At 40.1% G+C, this 17988-nt stretch overlaps 1 protein-coding gene across 1 annotated transcript in view; it reads left to right on the top strand.

The window, feature by feature from the left end:
* The window catches only part of taf13 (TATA-box binding protein associated factor 13), a 14834-nt gene extending 3020 nt beyond the window's left edge, over nucleotides 1-11814 (top strand). The window contains exons 2-4 of the mRNA XM_043701000.1: nucleotides 7005-7083; nucleotides 7709-7806; nucleotides 10245-11814. Of these exons, the coding sequence (XP_043556935.1) occupies nucleotides 7005-7083; nucleotides 7709-7806; nucleotides 10245-10415 (348 nt within the window). The 3' untranslated portion in view covers nucleotides 10416-11814. The remainder of the gene's footprint in view (nucleotides 1-7004; nucleotides 7084-7708; nucleotides 7807-10244) is intronic.
* Nucleotides 11815-17988: the final 6174 nt, after the last annotated feature.

The following is a 17988-nucleotide window of genomic DNA, read 5'->3' on the forward strand; positions in this document are numbered from 1 at the left end:
CCTAACACTATAGGCAATTTAGCATAGCCAATTCACCTGACCTGCACATCTTTGGACTGTGGGAGGAAACCAGAGCACCTGGAGGAAACCCACGCAGACATGGGGAAAATGTGCAAACTCCACACAGTCACCTGAGTCGGGAATTGAACTCGGGTCACTGGCGCTGTGAGGCAGCAGTGCTAACCACTGTACCACCGTGCCGCCCTTTGTTGGTGAAGTTGCAGTTGGAGTATTGTGTTCAGTTTTGGTCACCTTGCCATGGGAAGGATGTTATCAAACTGGAAAAGAGTGCAGAAGAAATTTACAAAGATGTTGCCAGGACACTCAGCTCTGAGTTACGGGGAGATGTTGGACAAGCTAGGACTTTCTGAGAGTGTATGAAACTTGAGGGATGATCTTTTTGAAGTGTATAAGATCATGAGAGGCATGGATAGGGTGAATGCACTCAGTATTTTTCCCAGGATTGGGGAATCCAGGACGAGAAGGCATCAGTATAAGGTTAGAGGGGAAAGAATAAGAGAACCTGAAGGGCAACTTTTTTACACAGGGTACAAGCACGTGCAATGAGCTCTGAGCTGGAGTGGTTGAGACGGGTACATTATCAACATTTTAAAAGGCATTTGGATAAATACATGGGCAGGAAAGGTTTAGAAGGGTATGGGCCAAGTGCAGGGAAATAGGGGTAGTGCTGATGGGCATTTTGGTTGTCATGGACCAATTTGGGCCAAAGGGCCTGTCTTTTTGCTGTAGGGCTCTGACTGTACATAAGGTTTAGGAAGCTAAACTCAGGGCCCATGAGGGATATACAGAAAGCAGAGAATAAGAGAGCAAGAAGAGGCCATGGAATGATCTTGACAAGTAGGATTAAAGAGAATTCCAAAACATTTTGTAGATACATTAAAAATTTTAGGATAACTAGGAAGAAGGTAGGACCACTCGAGGATAAAGGAGGAAACCTGTGCTTGGAGCTGGAGGATGTAGGTCAGATCCTATGTGAGAACTTTGCATCGGTATTCAGCCAGGAGAAGGTAATGGAGGATAGTGAGATTTGTGTGGAGCATGCTAACATGCGAAGGCATTTTTAGATCGAGAACGAAGTGGTGTTGGATCTCCTGAAGAGCATTAAGATGGATAAGTCCCCAGGGGCCGATGGTCTCTACCCCAGGTTACTGAGAGAGGCCTTGACCAAGATATTTATATCCTTGCTAGCCACTGGAGGACTGGCGAGTAGCTAGTCGTTCCTCTGCATCAGAAGGGAAATAAGGATGATCCAGGAAACTATAGACCGCTGTGTCTCACATCGATGATTGGGAAGCTATTTGAGAGAATTCTTAAGGATAGCGTTTACACAAATTTGGAAAAGCATGGCTTAATTAGGGACAGTCAGCATGGCTTTGTGCAGGGTATGTCATGTCTGACCAACTTGATTGCATTTTTTGAGGAGGTAACTAAGGTAATCGATAGTAGAGCAGTGGCTGTTGTTCACGTGGATTTTAGTAAGGCTTTTGAAAAAAATCCCTCTTAGGCTTATCCAGAAGATTTAAAATGCATGGGATCTATGTTGACTTGGCCACGTGAATTCAGAATTGGCTTGCCTTTTAGAAGACAGGAGGTCATGGTGGAAGGATGGTTTTCAGGGTGGGGGGTCTGTGACTAGTTGGTGTTCTGCAAGGATCTGTACTGGGACCTCTTTGTGGTATGTAAATGACTTCAATAAAAGTTTAGATGGGTGGGTTAGTAATATGATACAAAGGTGGCTGTGAGTTGTGGATAGTGTAGAAAATTGTCTAAGCATACAGTGGGATATAGATCAGTTGCAGATATGGGCAGAGAGATGACAGTTGGAGTTTAATCCGGACTAGTGTGAAATGTTGTGCTTTGGGAGATCAAATGTTAAGGAAAAATATACAGTTAATGGCAGGACTCTGAGTAGCACTGATGTACAGAAGGATCTTGGGGTTCAAGTTCATAGTTCCCTGAAAGTGACCACACAAGTAGATAAGGTGGTAATGAAAGCACATGGCATGCTTGCCTTTATTGGTTGAGGAACTAAGTACAAGAGTCAAGATGTCATGTTGCAACTTTATAAGACTTTGGTTAGGCCACACTTAGGATATTGTGTTCAATTCTGGTCACCACATTAAAGGAAGGATGTGGAGGCTTTGGAGAGGGTACAGAAGAGGTTTAGGACATAGAACATAGAAAAATACAGCGCAGTACAGGCCCTTTGGCCCTCAATGTTGCACCGATCCAAGTCCATCTAACCTACACTAGCCCACTATCCACCATATACCTATCCAATGCCTGCTTAAATGCCCATAAAGAGGGAGAGTCCACCACTGCTACTGGCAGGGCATTCCATGAACTCACGACTCGCTGAGTAAATCTATCCCTAACATCTGTCCTATACCTACCACCCCTTAATTTAAAGCTATGCCCCCTCGTAATAGCTGACTCCATACGTTTACAGGGCTGCTGCTTGGATTAGAGGGTATGAGTTATAAGGAGAGGCTAGTAAAACTCATGTCGTTTTCTCTTGAGTTGCGACAGCTGAGGGGAGACTTGATATCAGTCTATAAAATTGAGGTGCATAGATAGGATTGATGGTTAGAATCTTTTTCCCACAGTCAAAATGTCTAATACTAGAGCCATGCATTTAAGGTGAGAGGGGAAAGTTTTTTTTTAAGTGTGGTAGGAATCTAGAATGCACTGCCAGAGATAGCGTTTGAGGCAGATACAATAAGAGCATTTAAGGGACTTTTAGATAAGCAAATAAATATGCAAGAACAGTGGGTTGTGTACCAAGAGCAAGCAGAAGGGGTTTATTTCATTTCATGTTCGACACAACTGTTCCACGTTCTATATATTTGAGGCATCGGGAGGGTCCAATAACTGAACAGACCCCCATTTAACTTCGGCAGAAAGATGTCAGACAGTGGTCTTTCCCCACTGAGTCTTGGTGGCAGCTGACCCAAGTTTTAGTGCATACTTCATGTAGTTCCGGACCTTGAAATGTGACCGTTTGCAACATTTGATCGGGCAATTTAGCGTGGCCAATTCACCTGACCTGCACATCTTTGGACTGTGGGAGGAAACCCACGCAGACATGGGGAGAACGTGCAAACTCCACATAGTCAGTAGCCTGAGGCGGGAATTGAACCCGGGTCTCTGGCGCTGTGAGGCAACAGTGCTAACCACTGTGCCACCGTGCCGCCCACAATGTATCTATTAAAAATCGGTTAATCTTTATGGACATGCTGAATTTCCTTAATCTCTTGAGGAAGTGGAGGAATTGTTGATGCGACTGTCAAGAAAGCACAACATGAATGAACCAGGATGGATTGTTGGTGATCATCACTCCTCGGAACTTGATACTCTCTGCTATTATCCACTTCAGCTCCATTGATTTTGATAGGGGCATGCCTTCCACCTTGCTTTCTGAAGTAGATGACCAGCTCTTTCGTTTTGCTTGAGTTGGAGAGATTGTTACCTTTACATCACACCACAATCATTTGAGATCTGGTCTACAATGGTGGTGTCATCAGCGAACATGAAGATGGAGTTCGGATGAAATTAGGCCACACAGCCATGAGTGTACAGGGAGTATAGTAAGGGGCTGAATAAGCAGCCTTGTGGGGCACCAGTGTTGATGATAGTGGTGGAGGAAGTGCTGTTGCCTGTTCTCGCTGATTGTGGTCTATGGGTCAGGAAGTCAAGGATCAAGTTGCATAGGGCAGAGCAGAGGCCTAGGCCTCAGATTTTAGAGATTAGTTGGTTGAAATTATGGTTTTGAAGGCGGAGCTGTAGTCAATGAATAGGAGCCTGTAGTAGGTATGCTAAATTATCCAGATGTTCCACGGGTGAGAGTCTGACCAAGGCGATGGCTCTGCCATGGACCTGCTTTGACAAGTGAATTGCAAAGGATCAAGGCAGGCTGGGAGGCCTGATATGAGCCATGACTAACCCCTCAACACTTCATAATTATGGAGGTCAGAGCTACCAGGCAGTAGTCATTGAGGCACACTGCATGAGTTTTTTCTGGTAATGGGATGATGGTGGTAGTCCTTTAAAGTGTCCTTCTCACCACCAGCAAAGTGATGTCTTGGTGCTTGTTGGAAAGTTCTGGTGATGAGGCATTTTGCTAAATGACTTTGACCGTCTGTTCAAGGAACAACAGGATCCACCCTGCAGGGTCTCGAGGACACTGTTCTGACCACTTCCAGTCCATGTTGTACATAGTGTTAGGAAGGAAGTTCCAATATTTTTATGAAGTGACAGTGAAAGAACAGTGATACTTTCAAGTTAGGATGGTGTGTGAAATGGAAGGGAACTTGCAGTGATGGTCTGGTCATGAGGCGGTCCTTTGAGGTGGTAGAGATCATAAGTTTGGGAAATGCTCTTGATGACGCCTTGGTAAATTGAACCTTCATTTTGCTTGTTCTTTCCTGTTGCTTAATTGATGCCTCATTCACCGAAACTCTGCAATTACCTTCTGTTGTGCATTATACCTTAAATTTCAGATTGAAACTCTCACCACAGCATTATTCAATTTTTAAAATATATTCTCATGTTGATTCAGCTTTTTCCTAATTTGAAGAAAAATTAAAATCTGAAACACTTCTACTTAAATTGACAAAACTTAAACAAAACAATGCAAGTTTATCAAACCATTAGACTTTAATAACGTATTTTACATATTTTTTGAAGCCACCATTTATTTGTATGTTTCAAGTTTGTATTTCTTAGGAGAGTGCATCAATACATTCAGTCATTTGTATAATTGATTACATTAGGAGCAGTCAGAGCCAAGAGTTTGAATTAGTTTTCTGGATTTTGATTTGTAGGATTAATTATACTTTGATATCGAGGAGGAAGCTCACTACATTGATCATATCAGTTATGCCTTGATTCATGACTGAGTTGCTGTGCTTTGAAAGAGGCCAGGCGGCTGTTTGGACTATGAACAGGTTGTGTTGGGTTTTCAAGATTGGATCCCTGATTCTTAATGTTTTCACAGTTGTGACAAACACACCCCATTTTCATATTTCCCACATATGCATATAGTTTCATCCAAAATGATACACTGAATATAACTAGTCTTTCTCCCATTTTTTTGCAGTTAAGGATGAAAGGGTTGCAATGAACCAATCTCTGGGAACATACATGGTAACGAATGGGGAAGTAGGGTGTTGAAGTGCTGTTGGATTGCCATGAAGGGATGGGGAATGGTGGGGTTGGGTTAGGTTAGAATTGAGCATGAGACAGTCACTTGTTCGCAGTGGGGAGAGGGAATAGTATATTTGTGGAGGAGGCTGATTGTGGTGCTGTGGCTGGAAACTGCACATTATGGAGCTATAACAAAATGGGAAATGAGACTTAATAGAGAAAGCTTGGGATGGGTAACTGCATCCAGGGACCAGGTTAGCAACCAGTGTGTGGATTGGAATGGGATACTTGCAGCTAATGGGATTAGTGACCAGAATTGAAATCCTGGATTGATGGAGGACACATGGCAAAACTTTTATTCAGAGTATTAATGGTCAATCCCTTCCTGTGGAAGGGCGTATAGTCAAGAATCTTGTTTGTTGTGGCCACATGATTTCAAAGAAATCAGCTCTTGAGACTGTTCACTTATTTTAACATATAATTGAAGGTAACCTGAGTGCTGCCTTTGAATTACAATAGTAGACAAGAATTTTGAAATGCAGTGGTATCTGCTTCCACCAGTTCCACCACAGAACACGCCAGATGGCCGCCTCCTAAAGACCACAATTTCCCTTCCCACGTGGTTAAGATGCCCTCCAACGTATCTCATCCACATCCTGCACCTCTGCCCTCAAACCCCACCCCTCCAACAGTAACAAGGACAGACCCTCCCCCGGTCTCACCTTCCTTCCACCCTACCAACCTTCGCATAAACTGCATCCGCTGACATTTCCGTCACCTTCAAATGCACCCCACCAGCAGGGATATATTTCCCTCCCCACCCCTTTTTTTAGCTTTCTGTGACTACCTGGTCAGGTCAACGCTCCCCAACAACCCACCTTTCCCTGCCTTCGCAGGAATTGCAAAACCTGTGCCCACACATCCATCCCAGGCCCCAAAGGAGCCTTCCACATCCATCAAAGTTTCACCTGCACATTCACCAATGTCATTTATTGTATCCATTGCTCCCGATGTGGTCTCCTCTACATTGGGGAGACAGGATGTCTTCTCGCAGAATGCTTTAGGGAATATCTCCATGACACCCACACCAATCAACACCACTGCACCGTGGCCCAACATTTCAACTCCCCCTCCCACTCCGCCGAGGACATTCAGGTCCTGGGCCGCCTCCACTGCCACTCCCTCACTACCTGACGCCTGGAGTAAGAACGCCTCATCTACCGCCTCAGAACACTTCACATCTATTGTACTCTTTGCCTTCTCCCCAGCCCAGAGGCTCCCTGCCTTCACTCCTGATGAAGAGCTTTTGCCTGAAACATTGCTTTTCTTTTCCCGGTCCTCTGATGCTCCCTGACCCGCTGTGCTTTTCCAGCACCACTCTAATCTAGACTCCACTCTGATTTCCAGCATCTGCAATCCTCACTTTTGGCCATTTTATCAGTTCAGTTTCAATAGCTGCTCTTACGTTAGTCCCAAAATCTTTTGGGACTGAGTACTGTATTTGAAGAATTTGATCAAGAGTTTATTGCGATGGTTAGTCTGGAGGAACTTGTACTCCAAACTGTTTCGGTCTGGACTCTTATTGGGGCATTTGTCCAAGAGGGACAGATTTTGAGATCTTGGAAGAAGTTGACTTTAATTTTTTGTTAGTAGGTACTCATGTGCTCCTACCTGTAAATTCTACTCAGACTGTTATGTGTAATCTCTTACACCCTTGAGGACAATAAAATGTACGGCGATCTAATCCTGGATGTAATATATATGAATAATGTAAAATGTGTAGAATTGTGTAACAAACCAATAAGACTGAGTTTATAGGTTTTTTTTTTGCCTTGCAGTTTGATGAAGATGTGGAGGAGAGTGGAAGTGGAGCAGAGGGTGGACAAGGTAGAAGAAAAAGATTGTTTTCAAAAGAATGTAAGTCATAATACTGCTACAATTTTACTTTAAATCTGTTACTAATCTAGTAACATTTCTAAAACATATGAAAAGATGAACTGCTATTTATAGTTAAGACAATTCCACATGACTCACTTCAGCTTAAGCTATTTGTAGTATAGCGAGAGATTTGGGAGCTATGTTTTGTTAGTAGGATTGTACTCAAACTATTGCAGCTATGCCATGCTGTTTTCATTTCCCAATGAAAATGTTAACTGGTGATAATTATGCAAAATTTTCTGTAGCTTAAGCTATTGGAAACTGTTGAATTTCTTTTTGCTTTTAGAAAGATTTTTTTTAAAAAATCATTGCTTTTCTCATTTCATCCTCTATAGTGTTACCCAGTTTTCCTAATACGTCCATAGCTTTAATTTTCTTTTGCTTTTAATTACTGTAAAGGAGTAGAGTAATGTATTTCTGCTCTTAGTAAATCAACTTCCAGTCAAAAATTAATATTAGGCACTCAACTAGTAAATGGTTATAATGTATGGGTGGAAGTTCACTAAATTATGGCAGAATTGGGTATCCTACAATCTTTGTGCACAGAATTGAAAAGAATGTACAGCACAGAAATAGGCCATTCTTTTATATTCTTTCCAAACAGTAAGATGCATGATGTATGGATTTGGGGATGACCAGAATCCTTATACTGAATCGGTGGATATCTTGGAGGATCTTGTCATTGAATTTATCACTGAAATGGTGAGCTGATCTTCGTATTTTATCACAGTTGAAATCAAATCCGTGAGATAACAAGATGAGGTGTAGAGTTAAAATTCTAGTGTGGTATGTTAACAAAATCTCTGGTTCTTTATTTTGGTGATATGACAACATTTACTACAAGTTCAGAAACATTATTTGTTGATCAACGAAGTTCACTTTAAACATGCTTGAAGGAGCTTTCATTTATTCAGGGAATTCTTGCATCTCAAATGTCCTAAAGCAGTTCGTACACCACTGTTTGCATTTTCAAGTTCAGCCATCATTGTTATCTAAGTGAAGCCAAGAGCCATTTTGTGTACGTGGATATTCTACAATAGCAAATTAGGTAATCTGTTTTTGATCATATTCTTTGGGGGAACAAATGTTTACCAGGTGTCCAGAATCTTTAACAGTGGTAGATGCAGATACAGTTACAACATTTAAAAGACATTTGGACATGTACATGAATAGGAAAGATTTAAAGTTTGTTTGCACCAAACACAGGCAAATGGAACTAATTTAGTTTGGGAAACTTGATTGGCATTGACAAATTGGTCTGAAGGGTCTGTTTCTGTGCTATGTGACTCCATGGTCTAATCCACTGGGCAAAGAAGTTGGGGCATCCATTATTGTCTTGTTTGTTGAGATCGTTCAGCCCACGCAACCCCATGCTGACTCTTAAAGGAGCTATCCATGCCTTGCACTTTCCTCACAGACTTGGAAAGTTTTTTTACACTTTTTCAGATGTATATCTAGTTTCTTTTGAAAATTACCACTGAAACTGTATCCTAGAAGGCATTACATTCCAGATTGTAGCAAATTCTTGCATAAAACACACTCTCTCTCCCTCCTGGCTAACTTGCAAATGATCTCAATACAGTGTTTCTTGGTGTCTATTCATGCATTTGTTACTTCGTAATTTCAGTTGCTATTTCAATTACCAAACATATTAGTCTGGACCATGTTTTATTTTCTCTTGATTTACAAAGGTGATTCTATTAATCCAGTCTCTCTCTCGGGGGATCTGCCTCTCAGTAAGTGCTTAAAAATGTTTAGTTCTACTTCATAATGCATTGAGGCACATAAGTTCTCTATCTGGTGCCTGCCTGGCAGAAGCTAAAAGTCGTACTTGATGACTGTGTCCAATAATCAACTTGTGAAATTGCTTCTTTCAAGTAGAGATAAGTCATTAGTTTAATGGTCTCAGCTGATGGTGATATTGGACAAGTCGGATTCCAGTATGAAACCTGGCTTGATAAGTTTTATTATGCTATTGTTTACCATACTGGTAACTGAATATACTTTGAACAAACCAACATCAACATGTACACACAAGAAAATAAAATGAACTATCTTATACTGTACAAGAAAAATTTGAAACACTCTCATTACAGATAACTGTAATAAGAGATTCAAATCTCTTAGCATCAACAACAGCCTTACAAATAAAGCTCAGGGAAGCATCACTCATCACTTCAAAATTCCTTGTTCAGTTGGTGTGAATGTAATCTGCATCTTTTCAGCAAACTTCTGCATTCATTCAGTGCTAAGAGCCTTCAGCTGCTACCTCAGCTCACTTACTCCTTTAATATGTGTTCCTTAAACTTCTGTGTTATCAGATGTCTTCCTGTCTTGACACCTTTAAAAATTTGTTCTGAAGCTTTTCTCTTTCTCGATTCTAAGCCACTTGGGACTGCATCTGCCCTGTTTATTTTGGAGACTGCTAAACAGCACTGCTGGCATTCAACACCTTTTTTTTTTGTCTCTGAATGATCTCTCTGAAAGAAACTTGTATGCTGCCTTTCTAAATTAACTTGTTTCTCTTAGTCTGTCTGTGCCATTGGCCACTTTTTTTTAGGCAATGACCAACCCTTTTTGTTTTCCTGTTTGTTCCATTCTCTCCTCTAATACTGTTTTAAAAACCTCATTTAAAATGCTTGTTTAAAAAAAAATCTCCAGACCACCCAGAACCACACTCTGAATTTAAAAGGAAAGGTAAAATTGTCCTCCTTTAATGTATACACTGTATAGAAATCAAATTTAAAGCTGTTCATCGTTTCTCAAATTTGTAATCCAAGTTTGCAAATTGTGGTAATATTATGAATGTTTCTCATGGTATTATGTTGGGTTTAAATACATCAGCTGGGCAAAATAATGTTAAGTACTGTGTATTTTAAGATTTTCAGTAACCAGTTGTTTGGATCATATCCAATCAGTATTCTACCGAATAGAAATTATAGCTCACTTAGGATAATCTTTGTGTTGAATAATGTGCCATTACATTTCTGCTATCAACTTTATTCATCTTTTGTGAATTGTAGCTGAGTGCTGCAGGTTATTTGCAGAGTTCTGTGGAGGTGATGTAGCAGTGTGTACTTTCAGACCTTTTTCTTTATACATGAGAATGTAATATACTTATAATTTTTGCTTTGATATAGACTCACAAGGCTATGTCAATAGGACGTCAAGGCCGGGTTCAAGTAGAAGATATAGTCTTTCTTATTCGTAAAGATCCTCGGAAATTTGCAAGAGTGAAAGATCTGTTGACAATGAATGAAGAATTGAAACGTGCTAGAAAGGCTTTTGATGAAGCGAACTATGGCTCGTAGCTCTCGGAAGGAAGCATATCATGGAATAATTATTGTATTGTCACTCCTTGAAATATGTAATAACATTGTAATAGGCCTATTACAGACTTCATAAAATGGGCTGTTGCAGTAGAGTATGCCTCTGACTCAGCCAGGCAGGATCTGAGAAATCTGATTCATTTCCTCTTTTGCTTCTTCGGTGTTAGCAATGCTTTTGGCTGAGGAATGAAATGGGACTTTTTGTATTCTTACTAATTTAAAGATTTTTGTACATAATTAGTGTATGCCAATAATTTATGTAACTGGACCAGGTCTGCAATAAATGGTCTGAAAAATAATGACTAGTCAAGACTTGCATTAAGTGGCTCGGTTAATAATTTTGTAACAAGTCTTTTGAAATTCACACTCTTTCTGCACAACCTGATGCCACATTTGTTTGTAATACTTTCTTATATTATAAACCCTTATACTGAAATTTAATATTACTTAGTGATGTGCACTTGTCATGTCTTTCCTGGTTTGGCCTACATGTTACTCCAGCCCACATCAATGTTGTTGACTCTTAATTGGGGACTGAAATGGCTTAATGAGCCACTCTGTTCAAGGTGGATATACAAGAAATACTGGTCCTGCCAGCAATGGTGACATCTCATGCTAGAATAAAGAAACAAAATCTAAGAATTTACCATGAGATTCCCATAAAATGCTCAAGAAAAGTTATATTATTTTTTAAAATGGAATTAGAGTTGTCTCTTTGCAACTGTTTCTAATATCCAAAATAAAATTTAAACTTAAAAGCCTTGGCCTTACCGTAGGATGATTTACAGTCTTCAGATGAAATAGGATTGCTTTGAGGGCAAGGTAAATAGTATCTTCTGATCCAATTATCTGTAATTTTACAATCTTTTTTATATTCCCATTAAATTTTTATGTATATGTTTACATGGTCTAAATTGTCATAATATTTCCCACCCCCACCAATAAACGATATTCCACTGGGGAAAAGTGTAATAGTGGTATGGCACACTTAAACTTGCATATACAGCTGAAATATAAAACATACAATGGAAAAGTTGGTAAAATATGCAGTTGACATGTCGTACTTGAATAATGCCATTAACATAATAAAATGTTCTAAGGTGTTTCACAGGGCCATAGTAGAAAGTTTTCTCCGATATTAATTAGTTTGTTTTAAATAGCTATTTAACAAAAACTTTACACTTGTTTGTTTCATGTGTTTTTATATTTGGGATCTGAAGCTTTTAGAGACATAGTCAACCTAGAGAGCTTTCTGTGTTAGTGGTGGATTAGCAAGAATATTATGGCTTAGTGTACTAGTTGCAATTGATTCCTAATTATTGTAAAATCTAAACCATCACTGCTTTTTATTTATTTGTAATAAATTTGTGTTGCAGTTCAAGCCTGTATTGTAGTCTGGGTATTTACTTCAAAGTTGAAGTTTGTGTGATTGTGTCCTGCCTGTCTGTGTGTTAAAGAGAGAACTATCATCTAATGCATGCATATTTTCAATTTAATTAAACAGTGAAACTGGAAATTAGAATAATTATTCTCAAAATTATAAGAATTGTAGTGCAGAAAAATGTTAGTGTAATGACTAGTGCAAGTTCAAACAGCACTGATTCTCAAAGCAACAATTTTGGTTTAATTAGTATGCTGGGTTGATTGGTAGTAATGTACTCAACAATGCATTTATATTACAGCATTTATAATCTTTTTTTAAAAAAAAGGCTCAAGCTACTTTTGGAAAATTATTAAATAAAGTTTGATACTGATGCTTAAAGGAGTGTCTTAAAAGAGGAAAGAGGGTTAATGGAGTGAATTCCAGAACTGAAGACCTTAGTAACTGAACATATAGTTGACATTGGTGCAATTAAAACTGGGGATGTTTCTGAAGTCAGAATTTGGGAAGGCTGCTAGCTCACAATGTAAAACTGGAAGAAATTACATGGGCTAGAAAGATTTTGGGAGGTGGAGTGGGACGGGTGTTATGGACCAGGCCAGATTCCCTCAAAATATTTCAAGCAAGTAGCCCAGACACTAATTTTGCTAGTTGTTTTAAGCAGGTTAAACAAAACCGAATTTTATTTGCAAGATTACCGAATGAAACAAATGAAAGCAGACAATATCAAATAACAACTTAACTGAAAACCCAGCAGATTATCCTGGCTTAATGATGCTATTTCCCCATAACGCACCTTTGCAAAAAAAAAAGAAATATCCAACACAGTTCTTACAGACCATGTCAGAGAGGAGGAGGATCAGCCTGGACTGCTTCTTTGGGTCCAGTAGCTTCACATCTGACTGCTTGCAAAAGCCAAACCAGACCAGAGAAAGGCTGAGTTGGGAGAACTGGTCACTCCCCTTTCGTTGTATTAAAACTTGAACACCTTTTGCCTGAGGCAGTATTGGTTAGCTTTAATCAAATTGACCCTAAAATCCTTTGAACCTAGACCTCTGGGGAAAAAAAAATCAAGGACAACACAACCTGTTAAAGGAACAGCATCATAACACCTCCCCTCCTCTTCCTCCAACCCCCCCCAAAAGATGGCTTCATTTTAAGACCCCTTAATCTTAAATTGTTAGTAAACTACAACACACATGTACATTACATTAACAATAATCTTGCAAACATGCACTGCTACTCCCTGTTTCAATCTGTTTTACTCCTGCCCCTGAATGCCTCCATTTCTCATTCAAGTCATCAACAATCATTTTTTCTCAACCTGCCACATGCACAATTTTCAAATTGAATGGCTGTAACAACAACTTCCATCTAAACAGTCTGCAATGTTTGTCCTTAAGTTTCTCCACGAACCTCATTGGATTATGATCAGTGTATATGATTGTCTCAGATACAACACTTAAATGTTTGTTACCAGTAATGTAACTCCAACACCAAGCTGAAAGTCTCCTTCTCAACAGTCAAATATTTCTGTTGATAATGTTCTATTTCCTGAAGAAATACCCAATAGGTGTTCCAATTTTATCATCGTTGTCTTCTTGTAAGAGCACAGCTCCAACACCCACATCACTCACATTGATAGCTACTTTGAATGGCTTTGCATAATTGGGTGTGATTAGCACGAGGGCAGTTGTTAACACAGCTTTCAGGCTGTCAAGTGCCTTCTGATAGTCCACTGTCCATTGCAACTTCTTGCCTTTCACAATTCAGTGAGTGGAGCACGGTGGCACAGTGGTTAACACTGCTGCCTCACAGCGTCAGAGACCCGGGTTCAATTCCAGCCTCTTGCGACTGTGTGGAGTTTGCACATACTCCCCGTGTCTGCGTGGGTTTTCTCCAGGTGCTCTGATTTCCTCCCACAATCCAAAAATGTGCAGGTTAGGTGAATAGGCCATGCTAAATTGCCCGTAGTGTTAGGTGAAGGGGTAAATGTAGGGGAATGGGTCTGGGTGGGTTGCGCTTCGGCGAGTCGGTGTGGACTTGTTGGGGCGAAGGGCCTGTTTCCACACTGTAAGTAATCTAATCTAATCCACACTACTAAAATTTAGTACCATTTTTCGATAAAATCCATTCCATCCCAGGAATCTTGGAACTGCTCTTTGTTGATGTTATGGAAAACTCACAAGTTACCTTTGTTTTGCATTCCATGGAGCCATTTGTCCATGTCTAATAAGATGGCCCAGGAGGCTGACTTGGGCTTTGGCTAATTCACTTTTAACCAGATTTATCACCAAGCCTGCCTCCCGAAGTAGAACAAACAATTCTGATAAATGTTGCAAATGTTCCTTCTATGTGTGACTAAAAATCACCAGGTCATCAATATATACTACACAATTGGGTAATCCAGAAATGACCTTATTGTTTAGTCTCTGAAATGTGGCTGAAGCATTTTTCATATCAAATGCCATGACTTTAAACTGATACAGTCCATTCAGCATTGCAAAGGCTGAAATTGTCTTCGCTCTTTTGTACAAAGGTAACTGCCAGTATCCTCTGAGCAGGTCCAACTTAGAAATATAAGTTGCTTGTCCCACTTTTTCAACACAGTCTTCCAAACATGGAATCAGATATATGTCAATCCTTGTAATGGAATTGACTTTGCAACAGTCCACACATAACCATTGGCTACCATCTGGCTTTGGCACCATTACTATGGGTGAGCTCCAGCCACTGTAATTCACTTCGATTGTCAGTTTTGAGCATGTGTTCGATCTCTTTTTGAACCTGTGCCAACTTTAGAAGGTTATGCCTATAAGGATGATGCTTAATCGCAACAGCGTCTCCTATATCTACATCATGCATAATAAGGTTAGTACTTCCCAGCTTATTTCCACATATCTATCCATGGGATGGTAATAACTCTTTACAGTTGTTTCAATGTTCCTGTGGAAGGTAACTCAATAATTTATCACAATTTTTGACAACTTCCTCATTGGCCAATTTAACTTGAGGAACGTTCAATTCAGAATCCTCTGAACTTGGTTCTTCACTCAACCAATAACGCAGTTTGGTTTGGCTTTCCTTCCCTGTCAAAATATCTTTTGAGCATACTCACATGACACATTCTGTGATATTTCTTTCTGTCTGGAGTCCTTATCAAATTGTTCACCTCACTCAACTCCCTTTTGACTTTAACCCTAACACCTTATCCCTGATAGCAAAATTGCAAGTTTTGACATTTTGTCTGCTTCCTGTTTCATTGTATGCTGTGATACTTTTAAATGCTGTTTATCCAACTTCCCCACTGTACCTAATTGTTCTCTAAAATTTGACACATAGTCCAAATACATGGTCTCTGAATAATGACTTACCAATTTTTTCTTAATCAATTTTAGTAGTCCTCTCACTTCATGCCCAAAAACTAATTCAATGGGCTAACTTTGGTCGATTCAGTTGGTGCATCTCTGATAGCAGAAAGTTCAAACAGAATTCCCTTATCCCAATCATCGGGATAGTCTTGGCTATAAGCCCTCAACATGGTCTTTAATGTCAAATGCCACCTTTCTAGCACTCCCTGCAACTCTGGATGGTATGCAGTACATTTGAATTGTTTTACTTCTAAGCTGCCCATAACTCCCTTGAATAATTTCAATGTGAAGTTTAATCCTTGGTCTGATTGTATCTCTGTGGGTAGTCCGTATCTGGTGAAAAATTTGAGTAACTCGTCTACAATCTTTTTAGTTGTGATATTATGTAATGGAATGGCCTCTGGAAATCTAGTGGATACATTGTTAACAAATATTGATTCCCACTTTTTGTTTTAGGTAGGAGTCAATTCAGACTCTTGTGAAAGGTTCCTCAAATGCAGGAATAGGTATTAAAGCAGTGAGCTTTATGACTGCCTGTGATTTTCCAATTACCTGACATGCATGACATGTCTGGCAAAATTCAATTACATCCTTGTGCAGTCCAGGCAATAAAATGTTTTTGTATTTTAGCTTGAGTTTTTCTAACACCTAAATGACCCCCTACTGGTGGTTCATGCACCACTCACAACACCTCTGTTCCATAACCCCCGGCAATTTGATTTTATGAACCTGCCCATTTCTAGTCTGCCTTAATATGGGATGGTCTCCATTTCCTCATTAAGATATCATTTTTGAGATAGTAGCATTCAGGAATACATTCAGATTGTTTGTCCGTATATTCCTTTTGATACAATTGCTTTAAATTTTCATCTTTCCGCTATGACTTAGTTAATTTATCTAAGCTAAAGATGTCTGCTTTGTAGCCTATCTGCTCCTGGTTTGAATCAACCATCTGATCAAACAGGACCTCTGCTAATTCCACTTCAACTTTCTTATTTATACTGTTTGATTAGATTAGATTACATTACAGTGTGGAAACAGGCCCTTCGGCCCAACAAGTCCACACCGACCCGCCGAAGCACAACCCACCCATACCCTTACATTTACCCCTTACCTAACACTATGGGCAATTTAGCATGGCCAATTTACCTGGCCTGCACATCTTTGGACTGTGGGAGGAAACCGGAGCACCCGGAGGAAACCCACGGAGACACGGGGAGAACGTGCAGACTCCACACAGTAAGTCGCCTGAGGCGGGAACTGAACCCAGGTCTCAGGCGCTGTGAGGCAGCAATGCTAACCACTGTGCCACCGTGCCGCCGTTTGATCTCTCCTGTTTCAACTGGTGTCTTTGTGACCTCATTACCACATAGTCGGGAAAAATCCCAGGGTATGTGTCCTGCGATAGTTTAGTTACCTGAGTCTCCACTGGCTTTTCAACCACTGTAGGCAGTACTCCTAGAAGTGAACCAGCTAAATTATTAGCAAGGACAAATTGTATTCCTGAAACTAGGAGTTTGTTCAGTACTCCTAACCTGACTTCTCCACTCTTCACTGGACACTCTAACCTCATTCTACATAATTGAGCGCTTCTTGTCTCACCGTGAATTCCCATTACTAGCACCTTTTCTGACAATAGTCCTTCAGAGGTACATATCTCCTCATATGTCAACATCAAAGATTGAGGGGATCCTGTATCTCTTAATATTGTAACCTCTTTACCTGCCGCTCCTAACCTATGCGAGTAAACTTCACATAGTATATGGCTTAATGACATGATAAAGGAGCAGCACTCCGAAAGCTAGTTCTTCCAATTAAACCTGTTGGACTATAACCTGGTGTTGTGCGATTTTTAACTTTATATGGTTTAAGAAGATCTGATACTTCCTCTTTAACCAACCTCCGACTAGATTGTACATTCTGGTGCAGCTTTCCAATCTCCATTGTGCTTTCCATTACCACTCCAACAAAATTCACTTGGTCATCCTGTTTTCCTACATCTGGCTTCCCAGTGCTTTTCCTCACCCACAAAAACTGTGATTTCATGTGGCCTAATGTATTGCAATGAAAACACCAGAACTTTTTAACTTCTCTTTCCCCTTCAAGGGTTTCCGTTTTACCCTGTGTTGTTATCCTTATGATCTTCAATGATAAGGATTGAAGATTCTTTCCACACGAGGATTTCTCTTTTCCCCAATTTCTATCACTCATGGATTGAAATTGATTTTGGAAGCCAAACTTTGATTTATGGACCAACTCATAACCATCACCCATTTCAGCTGCTAATCTTACAGTTTTAACTCTCTGCTCTTCCCCGAGTTCTTACTACTTCAGGAAGTGAATCTTTGAACTCCTCTAAAATAATTGTTTCTCTAAGAGCATCATAGGTTTGCTCTATTTTTAATGCCCTTATCCACCTATCAAAATTACTTTGTTTGAACCTTTCAAACTCAGGGTAGGTTTAGAACATAGAACATAGAACAATACAGCACAGAACAGGCCTTTCGGCCCACCATGTTGTGCCGAACATTTGTCCTAGCTTAAGTACCCATCCATGTACCTATCCAATTGCCGCTTAAAGGTCACCAAAGATTCTGACTCTACCACTCCCACAGGCAGCGCATTCCATGCCCACACCACTCTCTGGGTAAAGAACCACCCCTGACATCTCCCCTATACCTTCCACCCTTCACCTTAAATTTATGTCCAATTGTAACACTCTGTTGCACCCGAAGAAAAAGTTTCTGACTGTCGACTCAATCTATTCCTCTGATCATCTCATAAACCTCTATCAAGTCACCCC

The sequence above is a fragment of the Chiloscyllium plagiosum genome, chromosome 12 (genome assembly GCF_004010195.1).
Source record: "Chiloscyllium plagiosum isolate BGI_BamShark_2017 chromosome 12, ASM401019v2, whole genome shotgun sequence".
In the NCBI taxonomy this organism is placed as follows: Eukaryota; Metazoa; Chordata; class Chondrichthyes; order Orectolobiformes; family Hemiscylliidae; genus Chiloscyllium; species Chiloscyllium plagiosum.